General features: G+C 37.1%; 2 protein-coding genes and 1 long non-coding RNA gene across 5 annotated transcripts; 2 read left to right on the plus strand and 1 right to left on the minus strand.

Moving 5' to 3' along the window:
* Positions 1–3,421: 3,421 nt before the first annotated feature.
* LOC112695763 (probable galacturonosyltransferase-like 7) lies at positions 3,422–7,060 on the plus strand. 3 transcript variants are annotated; one of them, XM_025748225.3, is made up of 2 exons: positions 3,422–5,093; positions 6,877–7,060. In XM_025748225.3, the coding sequence occupies exon 1, from the start codon at positions 3,973–3,975 to the stop codon at positions 5,050–5,052; it is 1,080 nt and encodes a 359-aa protein (XP_025604010.1). In that variant the 5' UTR covers positions 3,422–3,972; the 3' UTR covers positions 5,053–5,093; positions 6,877–7,060. The 3 variants fall into 3 exon arrangements, with proteins under 3 accessions (XP_025604010.1, XP_072054053.1, XP_025604009.1); XM_072197952.1 differs by lacking the exon at positions 6,877–7,060 and adding an exon at positions 5,597–6,384; XM_025748224.3 differs by lacking the exon at positions 6,877–7,060 and adding an exon at positions 5,896–6,384.
* Positions 7,061–11,039: 3,979 nt separating this feature from the next.
* LOC140173564 (uncharacterized) lies at positions 11,040–13,758 on the plus strand. The gene is made up of 2 exons (XR_011862852.1): positions 11,040–11,146; positions 11,309–13,758. It is a non-coding gene; the product is annotated as an uncharacterized lncRNA (long non-coding RNA).
* On the minus strand, positions 12,059–16,626 carry LOC112695765 (cellulose synthase-like protein D5). The gene is made up of 3 exons (XM_025748226.3): positions 15,267–16,626; positions 14,374–15,178; positions 12,059–14,111 (listed from the first exon to the last, which is right to left on the minus strand). The coding sequence occupies exons 1-3, from the start codon at positions 16,232–16,234 to the stop codon at positions 12,348–12,350; spliced, it is 3,537 nt and encodes a 1,178-aa protein (XP_025604011.1). The 5' UTR covers positions 16,235–16,626; the 3' UTR covers positions 12,059–12,347.
* Between the last annotated feature and the right edge of the window lie 218 nt (positions 16,627–16,844).

Raw genomic sequence — 16,844 nt, forward strand, 5'->3', positions numbered from 1 at the left:
CAAAGCATACACACTCCTTAATTCACCCCGCCACCTCTGGCCAAATCCCATATTCTGTAAAACTATATCCACAAAACTCCATTTGACCCTATCATAAGTTTTTTGAAAGTCTAGTTTAATTATCGCTGAGCTCTTTTTTCTTGACCTTACCCACTGCACAGTTTCACAGGCTATCAAAGCTCCATCATGAATTTTCCTACCTTGCACAAAAGCACCCAGAGTCTCGCCTACTAAGCCTGGCATCACATGCCGCATCCTCCGAAGCAACATCTTAGATATGACCTTATACACACAACCCACTATACTAATAGGCCGAAGATCTTTTATTTCAGTAGCTCCAACAAACTTCAGTGCCAATGCCACCCAAGTAACATTCGAATCCCTAGGTAGCCTAGCTAATCAGAAGAATCCCATCACTGCTTCAATGAATTCCTTCCCAACTTCGTCCCAACACTTCTTAATGAAGTTCATATTATACCCGTCACACCCTGGTGCTTTTGTTGACTCACAATACCACACTGCATTCTTTATTTCTTCAGCAGTTGGCATCAACTCCATTCATGTTGCCTCTTCCTCAGTAATCTGCCTCACCAGCCCATCCTGAAAACCTATATTAGGGGAGGTTTCCTGATCGTACAAGTCCTTATAGAAGTCTCTTATAGCAACCTTAATCCGGGATTGATTCCTCACTAATCTTCCATGGATCCTCAAGGCATTAATCCGATTGTTCCTCCTCCGTGCCGAGGCTATATTGTGAAAGTACCTAGTGTTTTTGTTCATCTCCTTAGCATGCCTGGATCGTGACATCTGCTTCCAATGTATCTCCTTTCTGATATACCATAGCTTGCAAGAACTCACAAGCGCCTTCCTCCTTGCTTCTGCTATTCCATCATGCACTCCGTTGCTCACCATATCATCGACTTTTCTAATCTCCTCTTCAAACCTATTAATCCTCATGTCCATGTCTCCAAAATTCTGTCTATGTCATATGCGTAGTGGAACCGTCATAGCCTTCAGCTTGTCCAAGAATTGAGCCTCCCCTAAGCTCCTCCACTCCTCCTTCACCATCCTCAATAAATCATCATAAATAAACCAAGAATCCAGACTCCGAAAAGGCCTTGGGCCCTCTCCCATCCTTGTGACATCCATAATCATTGGACAATGGTCTGACAAGCCTCTTGGTCCTCCCCGTAACCTAGTTTCAGGAAACTCTTATACCACTCCAAACTAACCAGAATTCTATTGATACAACTACATGACTGGCCCCTGAACCATGTGAACCTGCGATCAGATAAAGCTAGATCCACTAGCTCCATATCTTGTATCCAAGAGATAAACTCTATTGCAGACACTGGCAGAGAAGTAGTCCCTTTCCTCTCCTCTATTTGAACAATCTCGTTAAAATCCCCCATAAAGCAGAAAGGTACTTGACATAATCTGGCCATGAAACTTAACTCTTCTCACACAATAAACTTTTCTTCTCTGACATGCTCTCCATACACCAAACAGAAAACACACCGAAAATTATTTTTTACCAGCACTCCATCCACACATAACCATCTAACTCCTTTATAACAGTTACTTATGTTAAACACCGTTACATCTCACATCAACAATAGACCGCCAGAAACACATTCCGCTCCCACAAACTCCCAACCCACTACATCATTACCCACAGTTGCACGACATCAAATTTCGTTAAAACCTCTTTTTTTTTGTCTCTATCAAGCCTAACATATGCAAATTAAATTTCTTTCTAAAGTTCTTTACCATATTCAATTTTTCAATTCCCACCAACCCCTAACATTCCAAGATGAAAAAATTACTTTTAAAATAGTTGTATATACATTTTTTCGATTTTTCAGACGACTTCTTTTAATTTTCTCTTTTTGTTTAGTCTGTTTTTTCTTTAGTGTTATTATCTCATTCTACTCCTAAAATATCATCATGATATTATCTTTCTCATCGTATTTGAAAATGAACTTGATCAATTTAAAACTCAAACTTAATAAAAAAAAATCTTAAACAAATAAAATTTAAAATAGTCAAATCATAAACACTCTTAATACGCACATCCGTTGATATTAAAATGAAAAGGAAAGAACACCGAATTATTCCATTTCCGATCAAGTTTTGATTGGGGTTCATCTTAGTTTTCAATACGCCTTTTTCTCTATAGTTCCCCCAGACGGGAGAAAAAAAAGTAACAGATAGGAGGGCCTATCCTTTTCTTTTGTTAATTCAAAATGGCAAGGCTGATAACCAACACAAGAGACAAGCCAAGAGACACAACCCCAACAAAAGCAAGTCACAGAACATAAACTCCAAGCAATTATAGGTATTCACTAGTTATCAATCCCTATCATCAAAGCTCCGTAACACCCACACAAACACATATAATAATAATCTTAACACTAAGTCGAGGGACTATATAGATAATAAATTAAAATAACGTATATACCAACTAACTATAATATAACACTTATTTTTCTTAAGTGAAATCTCAAAATTGTTGGAAGTTTTTGTAAAATTGGAACCAAGAGAGAGTAAATGTTGCACTTTGAATTTTAGTGTGAATTGCAGACTTTAGGGTAGATGTCTAAAGTAACAAACTAGAAAAAGGTTTGCAAAGAGCAAGAACAACACACCAAAATTAAATTTATTATTCTAAAGCTTTTGCTTTCAAGTTTCAAAGTATTTATGACTCGCCTATAAAGAGATTTGTAGTTTGAACTCAAGAGTTTACACTAATAAAAAATAACTAATAATTGAATACGTATCACCTGCTTCTAATACGCATTAGTTGTATAATGTTTACTGCAGGATATACACATTGAATAATGAATTTTGCTTAGAATTATTCTGCTAGTATTTTTTAATATTTAATCTAAAAATAGTTTTCATAATCTAATAAGATAAAAACGGTCATCTAATAACTCTCTTCTATTAAGTATTAACCATGAAGATAAACTGTATGTTAATTTTTATTGTTTACTAATTTTAATCAGAAAGCAAAAATGTTCCCAAAGTAAGTGTTAACTGTTAACAACCACGGACGGTGGAGTGTTCATTTTGGAGTGTAGACTGTAGAGTGCATACTTGATACTTGAGAGCAGACATAGTTAACCACCAAGTACAAAAACGTACTGTAGAGTATAGGGCATTCGGGTATCTAGCGTAGTGTATAGTGTTAATAGGGTATAGAAAGAAAAGGAACTAGGAGGAAGGGCAGCGAAACAGAGTGTAGGGGCAAAAATGGAACAAAAGCGTGGGTCAGGGGACACTATTGTCATTTTGGGAAACAGACGACAACCACAGCTGTTATTTGTAGGTTGTTACCCTGCCACTCAATCGAAAAAAGGTAGTAAATAATATTTTTGCTTAGATTTGGCAAGCAATTAATTGGTAAATAAACAAATTAGGAATAAGAAGATTAAGTGATAAATAAATTTCACCCTAGTAAATGCCAATAATTATGTTTTCGGGGAGCGTACAGTGCATAATTGAATGGTGCAAAAGAAAATAAAAAAAAGAAAAGCACGGTGTGCGCTTGCGCTTCAGTCTTTGCCACTGCAAAACCAACAACACACATTGGAGGGAGAGGAGAAGAGAAGAGAGGAGAAGAGAAGAGAAGGGGAAGCAAAAACGAAGAAAAACCCTCGAAAGGTAAAAGATAAAAAAGGGTTAGCAGAGGCAGATAGAGATAGAGAGAGGAAGAATACAGAAAGGCAGAAGGGTGCGCACTTTAGCACCACGCCTTTCCAATGGGATTCCTCTCCCTTGCTCTTGTTCTTCCTCCGCCTCTAATTCTGTTCTTCGTGCCCACGGCATCCTTGCTTTGATTCACACTCAATACTACGCACCACATTCTCTATCTCTCCAATAATATCCCATCCGCAATTGAATTCAAACACAGAACCCTAGAGTTTCGAATTCCCATTTTCTAAGAGGGGGAAGAGGAAGAGGAGCAACATGTCGTGGGCAATGAGATTCTCGGGGTTCTTCTCAGCCGCAATGCTGATGATAATCCTCTCCCCTTCCTTGCAATCTTTCCACCCAGCGGAGGCAATCCGATCTTCGCCGCATCTCGACGGTTACATCCGCCAGCCAGACCCACAGAACCGCTTCTCCTTCCGCAAGGCCTCTCCATTCCGCAATGCCGAGCAATGCCGTCCCAACAACCGCACCCTAACCACCGTCTGCGACCCTTCCCTTGTCCATGTTGCCTTAACCCTCGACCTCGAGTACCTCCGCGGCTCCATCGCCGCCGTCCACTCCATCCTCCAGCACTCCCTCTGCCCTGAGAACATCTTCTTCCATTTCCTTGTCTCCGACACCAATCTCGATTCCCTCGTTCAATCCACCTTCCCGCAGTTGAACTTCAAGGTATACTACTTCGATCCCAATATCGTTCGCAACCTGATCTCAACCTCCGTCAGGCAAGCCCTAGAGCAACCGCTAAATTACGCCAGAAATTACCTCGCTGACCTTCTCGAAACTTGCGTCAACAGAGTCATCTATCTCGATTCCGATCTGGTTGTCGTTGACGACATATCCAAGCTCTGGAGCACCAGCCTGGGCTCCAGGACCATCGGAGCACCCGAGTACTGCCATGCCAACTTCAGCAAGTATTTCACGGCGGCGTTCTGGTCGGACCACCGCTTCGCGGGGACATTTGAAGGGCGCAGGCCCTGCTACTTCAACACGGGGGTGATGGTGATGGATCTGGTGAGGTGGAGGAGGGAAGGGTACACAAAGAGGATAGAGAGGTGGATGGAGGTTCAGAAGAGCGCACGGATCTACGAACTCGGGTCCTTGCCGCCGTTCCTTCTTGTGTTCGCGGGACACGTGGCGCCCATCGAGCATCGGTGGAACCAACATGGATTGGGAGGTGATAACGTTAAGGGAAGCTGCCGGGACCTCCACGCTGGCCCGGTGAGCCTCCTGCATTGGTCCGGCAGCGGGAAGCCCTGGGTCCGCCTCGATTCCAAGCGGCCTTGCCCCCTTGACGCTCTTTGGGCGCCGTTTGATTTGTACGGATACACTCACTGACGATGTTGTTGTGAAAATGAAGATGAATCATTTCTGCGCCGGTAAACTCCACCACTGTTTTTTATTATTTGTCTTCATTTGATTTTCATTTTTTTTTGTTATTAATTCGTTTCATTTTTCTATTTTATTTACTATGATCAGAATCAGATATATCAGTATTCAGTAATCAGATTCTTAGTAGATTTATTTTCCATATATTTTAGACGGCGATTTGTATGCCATTTGTACCTTATATTGATTGATATATGTTCCCATTCTATTGTGCCATTCCTGCTCTGCAAATAATAAAAAAGGTTGATAGAAAGAAAAAGTAGCATGATTTTTAAGAAATTGTTGATTTTTTTTCCCGTTTGTTTTCAATTGAATCCATCAGCTCAGATGAGCTTATGCTAATATGCTGTTAGTCTTCCAAAATAGTGTTTGAGATTAGAGGAAAATACGTGGTTTACTATATAATATTGATTGATGATTGTTATTCCTGTTGAATTAAATTATATTACTGCAACGGTCGGTCAATAACTAATTTTTAATGTGGTTTCATTAGTGACTGTGGCTGTTTTCTGTCTGGGTGGTTGTATGATTCTCCACAATTTTGTCCAACTCTGGAAGTGACTTTTATTGCAACCCTATATCTCAACCTAACTGTTGACTCATCTGCGAGCTCTTTTTTGTAGTAGTAAAACACCAAACCTTAGTTGTTAGTAGTAATGGTTTTTAGAGTGCTGGTTACGGTTGTCCATGTGCAAAATTTGCATTTTGTCTCCTGTTCAAACTTTGTTTTGTGTGTGGGGAAGGGGCTAGTTGTTATTTTTTTATTTTTGATAGTTAATTATATATAAGCAGAGAAGGTGGAAGACACGTATGTTGCACAGCTTGAAAGGATTGTCTAGTTGTCCAAAGTGAACGCAGTGAAGGGCCAGGAAGGGGGGCTACAATCAATCAACTCAAAGAAAGCAGTGTGTTTAAAATGGGGTCATTTCATCAAAGGGCATATGCATATCTAATCTTGCAAGCAATCTGTTTCTGTGGATTGAGGTGGCAGCTAAGCAAACTTGGCGGGGGTTCTCAAAGGGGAAACAATGTGTTCTTCGGTGGCCGCGAGCGGCGGAGAATTTGTGACATGGGATCAGAAATATAAATAAATTGATAGATAGAGGATATATACTCTTATTATTTTTTTGTCCTTTGCACCCACCGCATGCATAGCTGGCATTGGCAATTGTTATTGTGTTTCTGTTTTTACTCTTTCAGTTCCACCATTAGATTTTGGATTTAAGCTTCTTCATTTTCTCCCTTAATACAATAAATGAAACTCGTGTCTAATTCCACGAATCCTGAGATTGACACTGTTGGATTGTTTTTAATTTTAAAAGATTGTGATTTGTGATGGCTGGTACTCGGTGTGTGCGGATGATATCAAATTCAATGGTTCTACTTCTGCTCTTACTATTTGAAGAGAGAGAGGGGGAGGGGTCCTCGTGTCGTTGTTGCTTTTAATTGTTTGCTTCGGGGACCAACTCTTCCTCCCCTTGGTGTCACACGTGGCCAGCTGCTTCGTCTCTTTCTATACTGTTCCAACACTACTTGTGAGTTTATTTTATATCCATCCTTTTCATTTGGCTACAACTCTTATTTCTTCAAAAACCATGATCGATTGTTGACACCGCCAAGCACCACCCATCACATGTTTTTTGGGCAAGAGGACCTTGTTGCATATTTTGCAAAGTGGACTAACTAAAATTTGTTGAGATCAGATTTGGTGCAACTTTTTTGCTATTCTTATATTATATTTGATATATTGATTTTTCTCGATTTCTTTTTCAGGTCAGTGTATGCGTTTTAAATCGAATAAAGTCGAGCAGGGTCAATGTTATTTTATTGCCAATAGTTAATTTTAAGGGTGAGATTTAAACTTAAGAGGGTGTTCATTTCTTTTTTTTTGTCTGTGTGTCTTGGAGCTTATAATACTTTGTGAACAATGATATAAATTATGCTTATGTGAGAATCATCGCTAGCTTCTAACCTTGCTAAGGATTAGCTGTATAGTATTGCGGAAGTAGGTTATGGAGTAGGGGGAAAAAAAAAGTCTTTGGAGTGGATTAAGGATAATATACTGGTAATATAGGATTAGGACGTGGTAACGCATGCTTGTGCATACGCCACGACATATGGTTGAAAGATCAATTTATGACAAAGACATCTTAGTTGATGCAATTTTTATACAATCTAAAGTTAATATAATAATTTTATTCATATTCACACTTTTCTTAAAAGTGTGAATAGATAAGAGGTGGATAGATGATACCAAACGCAAACGATGTGCCGCTAGGTGTTTATTCCCTTAGATAGGATCTAGTAAAATTGTGTGACTAATTCACTCTATTCAATTTGAACATCTTTTATGGTGTCATGGTGACCTCTAATAAAAGTTTGGACACTTTTAAAATGTTAAAAATTGGGCATTAATATTTTAGTTAAATCCAAACTATACATATTATTTATTGATAGATTTAAAACGTAGAATTTAATAGAGTATTTTAATGTACTAATAAAAATTTGATTATTGCCGTGGATTTTCAAGTTGGAGATGATTATATTTTTTAAATATTACAGACATAAAAGTATTAAAAGATTCTTATTCGAGTTGAAGTGAGACACATTAAAAACTAATAGAATACACTTTTTTAATTAAAAGATATTTGATGATAAATAATTTGAATTTAATGCTTTTTTTTGAAATAAAAAAAATTGAATTTAATGCAATGCAATAAAATGAAACATAATACATATATATTGAACTGTTATAAACAAGTATTTAATAGAAAGTAGTTAATTTTAACCTAATTCACACATTATTGATTTCAATATAATAATTATATAGATTTAAAATAAATTGAAAAGTTTATATAAATTTAGTAAATTTCTCCTATTTCAATTTTAAAATAATGTCACTTGATATGTAAAATTGAGAAATCAAAAGTGTTCTTATCAATTGCCTTGTTGTATATTGGGCTTAATTAAGAAAGACCAAGTATTTTTAATTAGAAAGGCACACTTAAAAGTTCCAATGATCTTGTATTCTTAATTTTTACCTTGTAATTGTAGCTCTTAGAACTATGCAACGACTTCATTAGCATGAAACAAATAATACAATTCCTACTATGGAAAACAAAATGACGAATTTATATTAAGAAAAAATAAAACCGTTTACCACCCAATTTTCTGTGGGTAAAGGTAGTTCATTCATGTGGATGGAGCAGGAATCAAATTTTCTCTCTGTGTATAATTTTTTTTTGTTATTAAATAAATTTAAATATGAAGATTTTTAAAATAAATAACCCACATGTTTATATTTTAATTTTAAAAATTAAAATGCTTTTAAAAATATTTATGAAAATATTTTTTAAAATTAATTTATATGTTTTAAAATAAAAAATTTTAATATAATATTATATATTTATATTTATTTTTACTCTTTATTTTATTAGAAATAACTTTATCAAATATATTTTTTTAAAATTTCCGACCCTATTCAAAGTTTTAGTTTATCTCAATATTTTTTATTTGTCCACAGTTGCTGAGGAGTTTTTAAATATCAAATAAGCCTCTTTTAAAAATTCGTTTTATATTTGATAAATTAAAAAAATAAACGACGTATTTGTACTAAGCTTTTATAATTTAAGTTTTCAACGGCACCTGCTGCTCTTATTAGAAGTTAATTTTATTTCGATTTATCAAATATAACTTTTCAATTCAACTAGATATTTTTTAAAAATTATATAATATTAAGTTTTTTATTATAATAATTAAAAAATAAATAAAACAAACACATCTAAAAATTATGAATAGATTTATTTAGTATCTTTTTAAAATTAAATATATATTTAAAATACAAACTAAATAAATTTAAATTTTAAAATTTAAAATTTAAAATTTAAATTTTTATTTTAGAGTTAATGTATTTAATTATTAATATATTATAATTTAAATACACATAAAAAAATTAAATTAATTAAAATTTAAAATTTTGATTTTAAAATTTTAAAATAAACTTTAAATTATCTAATTATTAACTAATATCGTACAAAACCCTAAACTTTAAAGTATCTAATTATTAACTAATAATCTAATTATCTAATTATTTTAGAGGCGCACGTCGTCTGTGATTTGTCATTTTCCGCCACCGTTATCCGCGCCACCTTTTTTGTTGGCGCTCGACGCCACCTTCCTCCTCTTTGGCGAACAACGCCGCATTCCTCTTCTTCTGCGCTCATCTTCGTCGCTACCTTCCTCCTCTTTCTCGCCGTTCGTCCGCATCAGCGTCGCCATTCGTCTGCGTCGAAAATATACCTAAAGTTGGATGAGTCTCTAATCTCTATTCATACAATTTTTCTTTGTGCATGAGTCTCTAATCTCTATTCATACAATTTTTTTTTGTGTATTTTCTGACACCATTATTTTTTTTATTATTCTGTAATATTCTTTTTTTTGGTAATTAAACATCATTAAAATGGTAGGAAGAGATTCTCATATATATATATATATATATATATATATATATATATATATAAATTGCAATGATAAATTATTTTTGCACGTATAATTTCTGTATTTTAGAAGTGTTTACGTTCTTCGTTCTTCACGAGTTATATATATATTGCAATGTTAAATTATTTTTGCACGTATAATTTCTGTATTTTAGAAGTGTTTACGTTCTTCACGAGTTTTAGATGTGTTTACGTGAGTTTTAGTTGTCTACAAGGGATCTATTTTCATACTTGTGTTGAGGATTAATTTATTTTTATTGATGATTTTTGTTGACTATTAGTTATTTGGTGTGCAAGTTTGTGATTTGGGTTGTGTAAACGTATAATTTTGCATGTGTAATATTATAAATTTTAGGTTGTGTAATAGGAATAAATTTGAAGCATCCTCTTCAAATTCTTAAGGTGGAGTTATTACTCCGACTACTAATCAGGTAAGTAATTTATACAATGTAATTGGTTATTCTATATACCGTGTTTTTGCTTGTTTGTACGGTATGTCCAACTTGTTAATTGTTCATTCATCGTGCATAAATTACACTTGGTTATAGCAGGTAAAATTTTTTTCGAACGCTAACTAAATTGACTTGCAACACATTAAAAATAATATTCCATCTTTTAAATTGGTTCCTGCACACATCTAAAACTCATTCATTTAAACCAATGAACCTAGTCTTTACAAATATTAAGTAATATAGCATAAGTAAGAAATGTAAAAGAAGCGGTCTTGTACAAGAAAATGAGATAGAAGAAAACCGTGACACGAGGAAGAGAAGAAATGTAAAAGAAGCAAATAATAACTAACTATGAAGTAGGTAAAAAGTTAGAGAAATTTTAATTTTTAAATTAATCTTAATTACCAATGTGTATCTAAAAAATAGAAATATATTTTAATTAAAAAATAATTAAATAATATTAAAGGCCGACCAAAAGTTGAATTTTGTTTTACAAATAGCATTTTTTATCAGTTTTATATTTTTCAAAACACAATTTTAATAAGGTGAAAACTCAAGTGCAGTCGACTTCACGTGAAATTGATAGCTGAAAATCGTTAGATAAAAATTTAGTCAAATCAATTAAATCATCTAACGACTTTCAATTATCAACTTCACATGACTGAAGTTTTACCTTTTAATAAACTACCTGAACTTTTATTTACAGGGCAAAACAAGCAAACAACACGATGTTTGTTCCATGGAGTGTGTGAGGGTTTTGCCTCATACAAGGACAAATACGTCTTTGTATTTGGTGTCAACACTGAACAGAACTACATCAATCATAATATAATAATAAGCATGAAATGAAAAATAATTTTAATGCTTTATTCGGTTATTCCTATCACAATTCGGTAAGGTGTCGGTGGAATCTTGTTCCTACACGAGGCGCCTCCATTCCAAAATAAAATTCTACAATCATTAGTTCGTTGTATTAATAATTTTTCGTCTTTCAAATCAGCGTCATTTTTTTCCCGAGGTGCTATACCAATAACCAATTTCATGATAAAGATGTTTAACAAACCACCTACTAGTACGTGAAAAAATTCATATTAAGTAAGTTGGTGAAAACTTGGCCACCCTTTTTCTTTTGTAATTTACCATTTGTTATTATTATTACTATTATTAGCTTGTTCAACCAATTTTAATTAGTGACATAATCATTGAGCCTTTGGAGAAGACATCTCTTTTTTTTAATTCACGCTTACTATAATCCAGATTGGTGATTGTAATATGAAGAACAATGAAGAAAAAGGGAGAAAAGAAACAAAGAATATAAGTATCACTTTGGAGGCTTTAGAGGTAGAAGCCAGTGAAAGAGATAAGAGGGGAGGGGGCATGGGACCATAAACAAACGCTCCTTGGTCCACAAAGTTGGCACCTCAGCATCTAAGGTTGTCCTACATTGCAAGCTGCTACAAAGTCCCTCTCCTTGGATGGAAGCTTAAGGGTAGGCTTCCAATTCACGTGTTACACACTTGTTTCAACTTTTCATTGGAATATGCTATGCCTTTTATGTGAACTGGAATAGATTTTGGGGCATCCCCCCAAGTGTTTGAAATGTTATGGACCTAAATGTTGATGGGTATTTATGATAGACATGGAAAATTTTCTCTGTGGTTGGTCACGCACACCAGAAGCAATTAATTAAGATCTTCTTTTTTTTTTTTCTGTTTTTTCATCAGTTAGATGAGAGGGACAAAATAATACATGAATGCCCTTTGTCAGTGACATGGTTTCTCTAATTCACGCGACCGTGACAGAAGGTGGGGGACCATACATAGTGAAGAAAAATCTATCAAGTTTCTAAAATGGGCTCCATCACGTTCATCTTGTGTGACTCCTAATCAATATCTCATTGAACAATGTTGAATCATACATGGCATCAAGGTTTATACCATGTGAGTCTGCATCCAATATCAGAGACAAAGTTCATATTCGTGATCTATGCTAACAAATATAATACACATGATAATCAAATCAAATATCTAGGACAATTTCTCGTACAACATAGTATACACAAAGCTCGCAAGGTGATATATTTTATCTCAATCATTTGAGATGTGTTAACTAAAACTGAATGAACGTTACTGCAATATATTTTTCTCACATGCATATTCAGAATAGCAAGAAAACTAAGATATACTTCAACTCACGTACAATTTAGTACAACAAATACACTAGGACATATATGATTGGCACAATGCAAAAAAGATGGAGTAGAGGAAAAACTTCATCTTTTTTCTTAGGAAGAAAACTAAGGGAACTGGAAATTCATGTAATTTTGTGCTGCTCCTGAAGGTGGGCTTATGTACACCCAAAGCAATGATATGATAATAGAGAGTAATCCAGACCAAACATAAACAATGGTTGGAACCTTCCCTCTTCTTCCCATGAGTCCCTTTGCAAAGGGGAAGAGATGGCAGAGAACCCAGAAACTGAAGAACACACCTCCAACCAGCTTGCTCCATTGTGGAAATGGACTGTAGATAGTTCTGGCTACTCCCACAGCAATAGCAATCATGTTCACCATCATGATTGTGATCGGAGGAACCATTAGAAAGCTCCATTTCACCACGTAAAGGTCTGCGAACTCGTCATCTCCGTCTTCCGGGGTGGCTGATTTTGAAGTGAGGGTGAATGATATGTCCACTCCGGCAATGACCTTCAACAAGCCTTGCAGCACGGCGGCAGGGTGGGCGCTGGTTCCACCGATCAACCAGAACTGCTCATTTCGCCACCAGTCGTGAAGAGTGATCCCTGACCACTTGATCTCAAGGAGTGCAAGCAAGCAGAGTGTGATTGTGATGCCAAGCAAGAAGACTAAGAATGTTGCACTTAAGGATTGCACTATGAACTTTCCAGTGAAGAGAGAAATTGCAGGCAGGAAGCAATACACAATCAGAAACATTGAGGTGAAAGGGTACATTCCAACATTGAAGTATGCCACTCTTTGCAAGAACTTCATTCTAGGACTTGCCAGCAGTGCATTGTTCTTTGAGAAGAAGATCTCCACCGATCCGGTTGCCCAGCGGAGAACTTGGTGGAGCCTATCTGTCAAGTTGATCGGAGCTGTTCCTCGAAAAGCATCCCTCTTGGTGACACAATACACTGATCTCCACCCTCTATTGTGCATTCTGTAACCAGTTACTACATCTTCTGTAACAGAACCATATATCCACCCAACTCGCTTCCCCCATTCAGTTTTGTCCTCATAGAAGCAAGATATGACACTAATTGCCTCTGCAACCGTAGCAGCATCCAAGGGCTCGCGAGGCACGGCGAGAGAGCCTGCTGGCCTTCCATGTGTTCCCTTTCCTTGCAAATCTTGAAGCAACCTTCCCTGATATTCTGCAACAGGGATGGATGCCGCCAGAGAAGTAGAGTTGCCAAATCTCTTTGGAAGAAGCAATGTCTCAATATCAGCATCATCATCATTGATCGCCACAGCAACTTCATCGTCTTCCTTCTTGGACTTCTTTGGCTTTCTCAAAAACAGCTTAATTTTCCTCCTTCCAAACCATCCATGATGCTCTGTAGCTCTTGGAGGACTAAAACCATAAAGTGCTGTTCTTCTAAATATGCAGCCAGTACCCACATACATTGGTCCTTGTAATCCATCAAGAGCTCTCATGCTCACATCAAAGAACACTGTGTTGTGGTTCGCATATCGGTCACTCGGATCAATGCCTTCAAATCTTTGAGGGAATTGAACATAGCATATCCTATCACCTCCTCTGTCGAGCATAAAACACATGCCTTCCCTGAGAGCCAGGGAGTTGTAGATGTAGTGATCACAGTCAAGATTCAGAATGAATGGTCCATTCGACATGATTGCGCTTGTTCGAACCAGTGCGTTCATCGCTCCCGCTTTCTTGTTGTGATCATATCCAGGCCTCTTCTCTCTTGACACATACACAAGCATTGGCAATCGAATGTCTACGCCTGTTGTGTCAATCAAATTTTCTGCATCTGCTTCTGATCCAAATTCTTCTTCTGCATTTGGAGGAGCTAACATTGCCTGCAGAATTCAATACCTCATGATTCAAACACTATCTAGGATAGCTAAACCGTTTCATTCAACTACAGAACACAACAATTACATGATTTAATGCCATATGACTCAAACATTCTATAGCTAAATTATATAATTCATATGCATATTCAACTTCCAACACAATACTTACACAATTTAATTCCATATGATTCAAAACACCCTGTAACTATATCTGTTAACACTAATTCTTACAATATATTAGAGTAATTTGAGTGAAATAAGTTACCTGGATTATGCCTTCATGATCCCCTCTGGAGTGGTCTGGTTCTGCTGAAGCCCAAGTTCCAGGCCAATAAGCACCATCGGACATCCATGTTGCCTTGGGAACCTTGATAGGTTCGGAAGCAGTGATACCGGCTTCAGATTGTTTCTTCTTTGCTCTTAGCTCCTCATGAGCATTGTAAGCATCTGATCTTCTCCTTATTGACTCTGGCAAGGAGTTTATTCTCACTTTGAATTCATCGTACTCTCTCTTTACTCTCCTCCTCTCCCTCACAAAGTCCAATCTAACTTTGTTCTTGAGAAAATCGCGCTTTTGCCCAAAATATGCTTCGGGATTTCTAGGCTCTATACTGTGTTTTCTGCAGAAAGGAACCCAAATTCTAGCAAAGCTAGCAGTTTCGGCGAGAGCTTCAAATGTCAACAGAGCTCCACCGTCATCAGACAGGTAGCAAGCAATCTTTTCCACCGGATAATCAACGGCGAGGATGGAGAGAATGGTGTTTGCTGTGACAAGAGGAGGCTCCTTCTCAGGGTCTGCCGTGGAAACAAAAACGTCAATTCCAGGTAGATCAGACCTCCCCTTAGGATTGCGAAGGTTCGGTGACTCAAAGCGCTCTTTGAGGACAGAGAGATCAGTGACTCTGTTTACAGGGCAGAGCTTAGGGAGCTGATCAAGAAGCCAAGAGAATGCAAACCATAGCTCACAAGTTATGGACATTCCCCACAGCCACATTGCTTCGCGGTTCGGGTGTCTAATCCTCCATGTTAGAAACAATCCAAGTGCAACAAGACGAAACAGAATAAGCAACCTGAAACAAATACAGTTGAATCTTGAATGAATTGTTTGAATTGAATTGAAATGAAATGAAATATTTCTATATTTGTATAAACTCCAACCTGTATGGACTGAGAATGGCAGCAGATACTCCAACCTTTCGTGTCAAGGGCCTTCTGGCTTTCTCTCCGAAATCCGGACGGATTTCGGAAGCTGAACCAGCTCCATGTCCATCTTTAGGCCACACAGCATTTCCATAGCCATAAGTTCCCTTCGTTTCGAATAGCCAGCGGTTGTGATCGAAATCCGGCGGATGATTCTGCGCCTTAAATGATTTCACAACAGAGAGCCTCTTGTCCAGCTTGAACTCAGCCATGGAAGGCAAAGGCAAAGCCTGATCTTCAGCCTCAGAAACACGCTCGTCATCGTCGTCGTCCTCGTAGTCTTTGCCATCGTCATCTTCATCATCACTCACATACTTGTAAGGCTCTTTGCAACCAGGGCACTTGCCTCCTCCATTTCCAACACACTCCAAGTAACACTCTCTGCATATCTTGAACCCGCACTCGCAAGGACCACCGCTGGACCTTCCTTGAATCGCTTTCTCGTCGCAGCCTTTCATTCCACACATGGATTTAGTTTTCTTTGTTGGCTCCTCTTGCTCCATGGAACACTCAATGACATGCCCTCGGGTCACGGAGTTGAACCCTCCGGTGAAGATTGTTCCTGAGATGTAGCTTGTCTCGGGTTTTCCGGTGTTATTGCCATATTCGGGAAGGCTTGTCTGCGAGGTTGTCAATGGCTGGCGTTCAGGAGTGGCAGGAATTTGAACAGTGTATGTGTAGTACTCTGAGTTGAATTCTTCTGTAGTATTTGAAATTGAGGAATAGTTGTTGGCTCCTCCGCCTGATAACCTCCTTACAACACTGCCGCCGCCACCAGAAGCTCTCCTTAGGGGGGAATTAGGGTTATTGGAGATGGAAGCGCGCGGAACTGGACTGGTTAGTCCTATGCTTCTGCTTCCGCTTTCTTTTCCTCCGGAAGAGACCGTTATCGTCACAGGAGAGGGAGAGGAAGGGGATTTCACCATGTTACTGGAGACCTAGAAATAGTACTAGATGATGAAGAAGAAGAAGAAGAAGAAGAAGGAAATTAAGGTGAAGAGAGAGATAATAAAGAAAAGAATCCTCAACGGTCCATAATTGTGAAGTGAGTATGAAGTAGAAGAAAGGGAGGAGAAGTAGAAGGAGGAGAAAGTGGGAGCTTTGTAAGAAGGGCAACAGAAGTAGAAGAAGGAGGAGACAGTAGCTTTGAAAGAAGGGCAACGGTCGAATTTGAATTTTGAAGGGCAAAGGTTGGCTTTGGGGTTTAAATGCAACGGTCAGCAAATCTGAGCCGTTCATTTACTTGCACTGCACACTATTATTTTATATTTTATAGTTGAACTTATTGTTTTTGATATTGGAATTACAGTGATTTTTTTTAAAACATAGATTGTTGGGTGTTATTTTTAAATATAAAATTATTTAATTAAAAAATAAAATTTAGATCGTTCAATTTGTTAAAAATATAAAAATTGGATTATTAAATTCATGTTAAAAAAATTAAAAAACTTCAGATATAAAAATAGAATTTTTTAATTTATGTATTTTTTACGATTTTAAAAAATATAAAAACTTTATAATGTTAAAATATATCAT

This window comes from Arachis hypogaea, chromosome 6 (genome assembly GCF_003086295.3).
Source record: "Arachis hypogaea cultivar Tifrunner chromosome 6, arahy.Tifrunner.gnm2.J5K5, whole genome shotgun sequence".
Classification (NCBI taxonomy): Eukaryota; Viridiplantae; Streptophyta; class Magnoliopsida; order Fabales; family Fabaceae; genus Arachis; species Arachis hypogaea.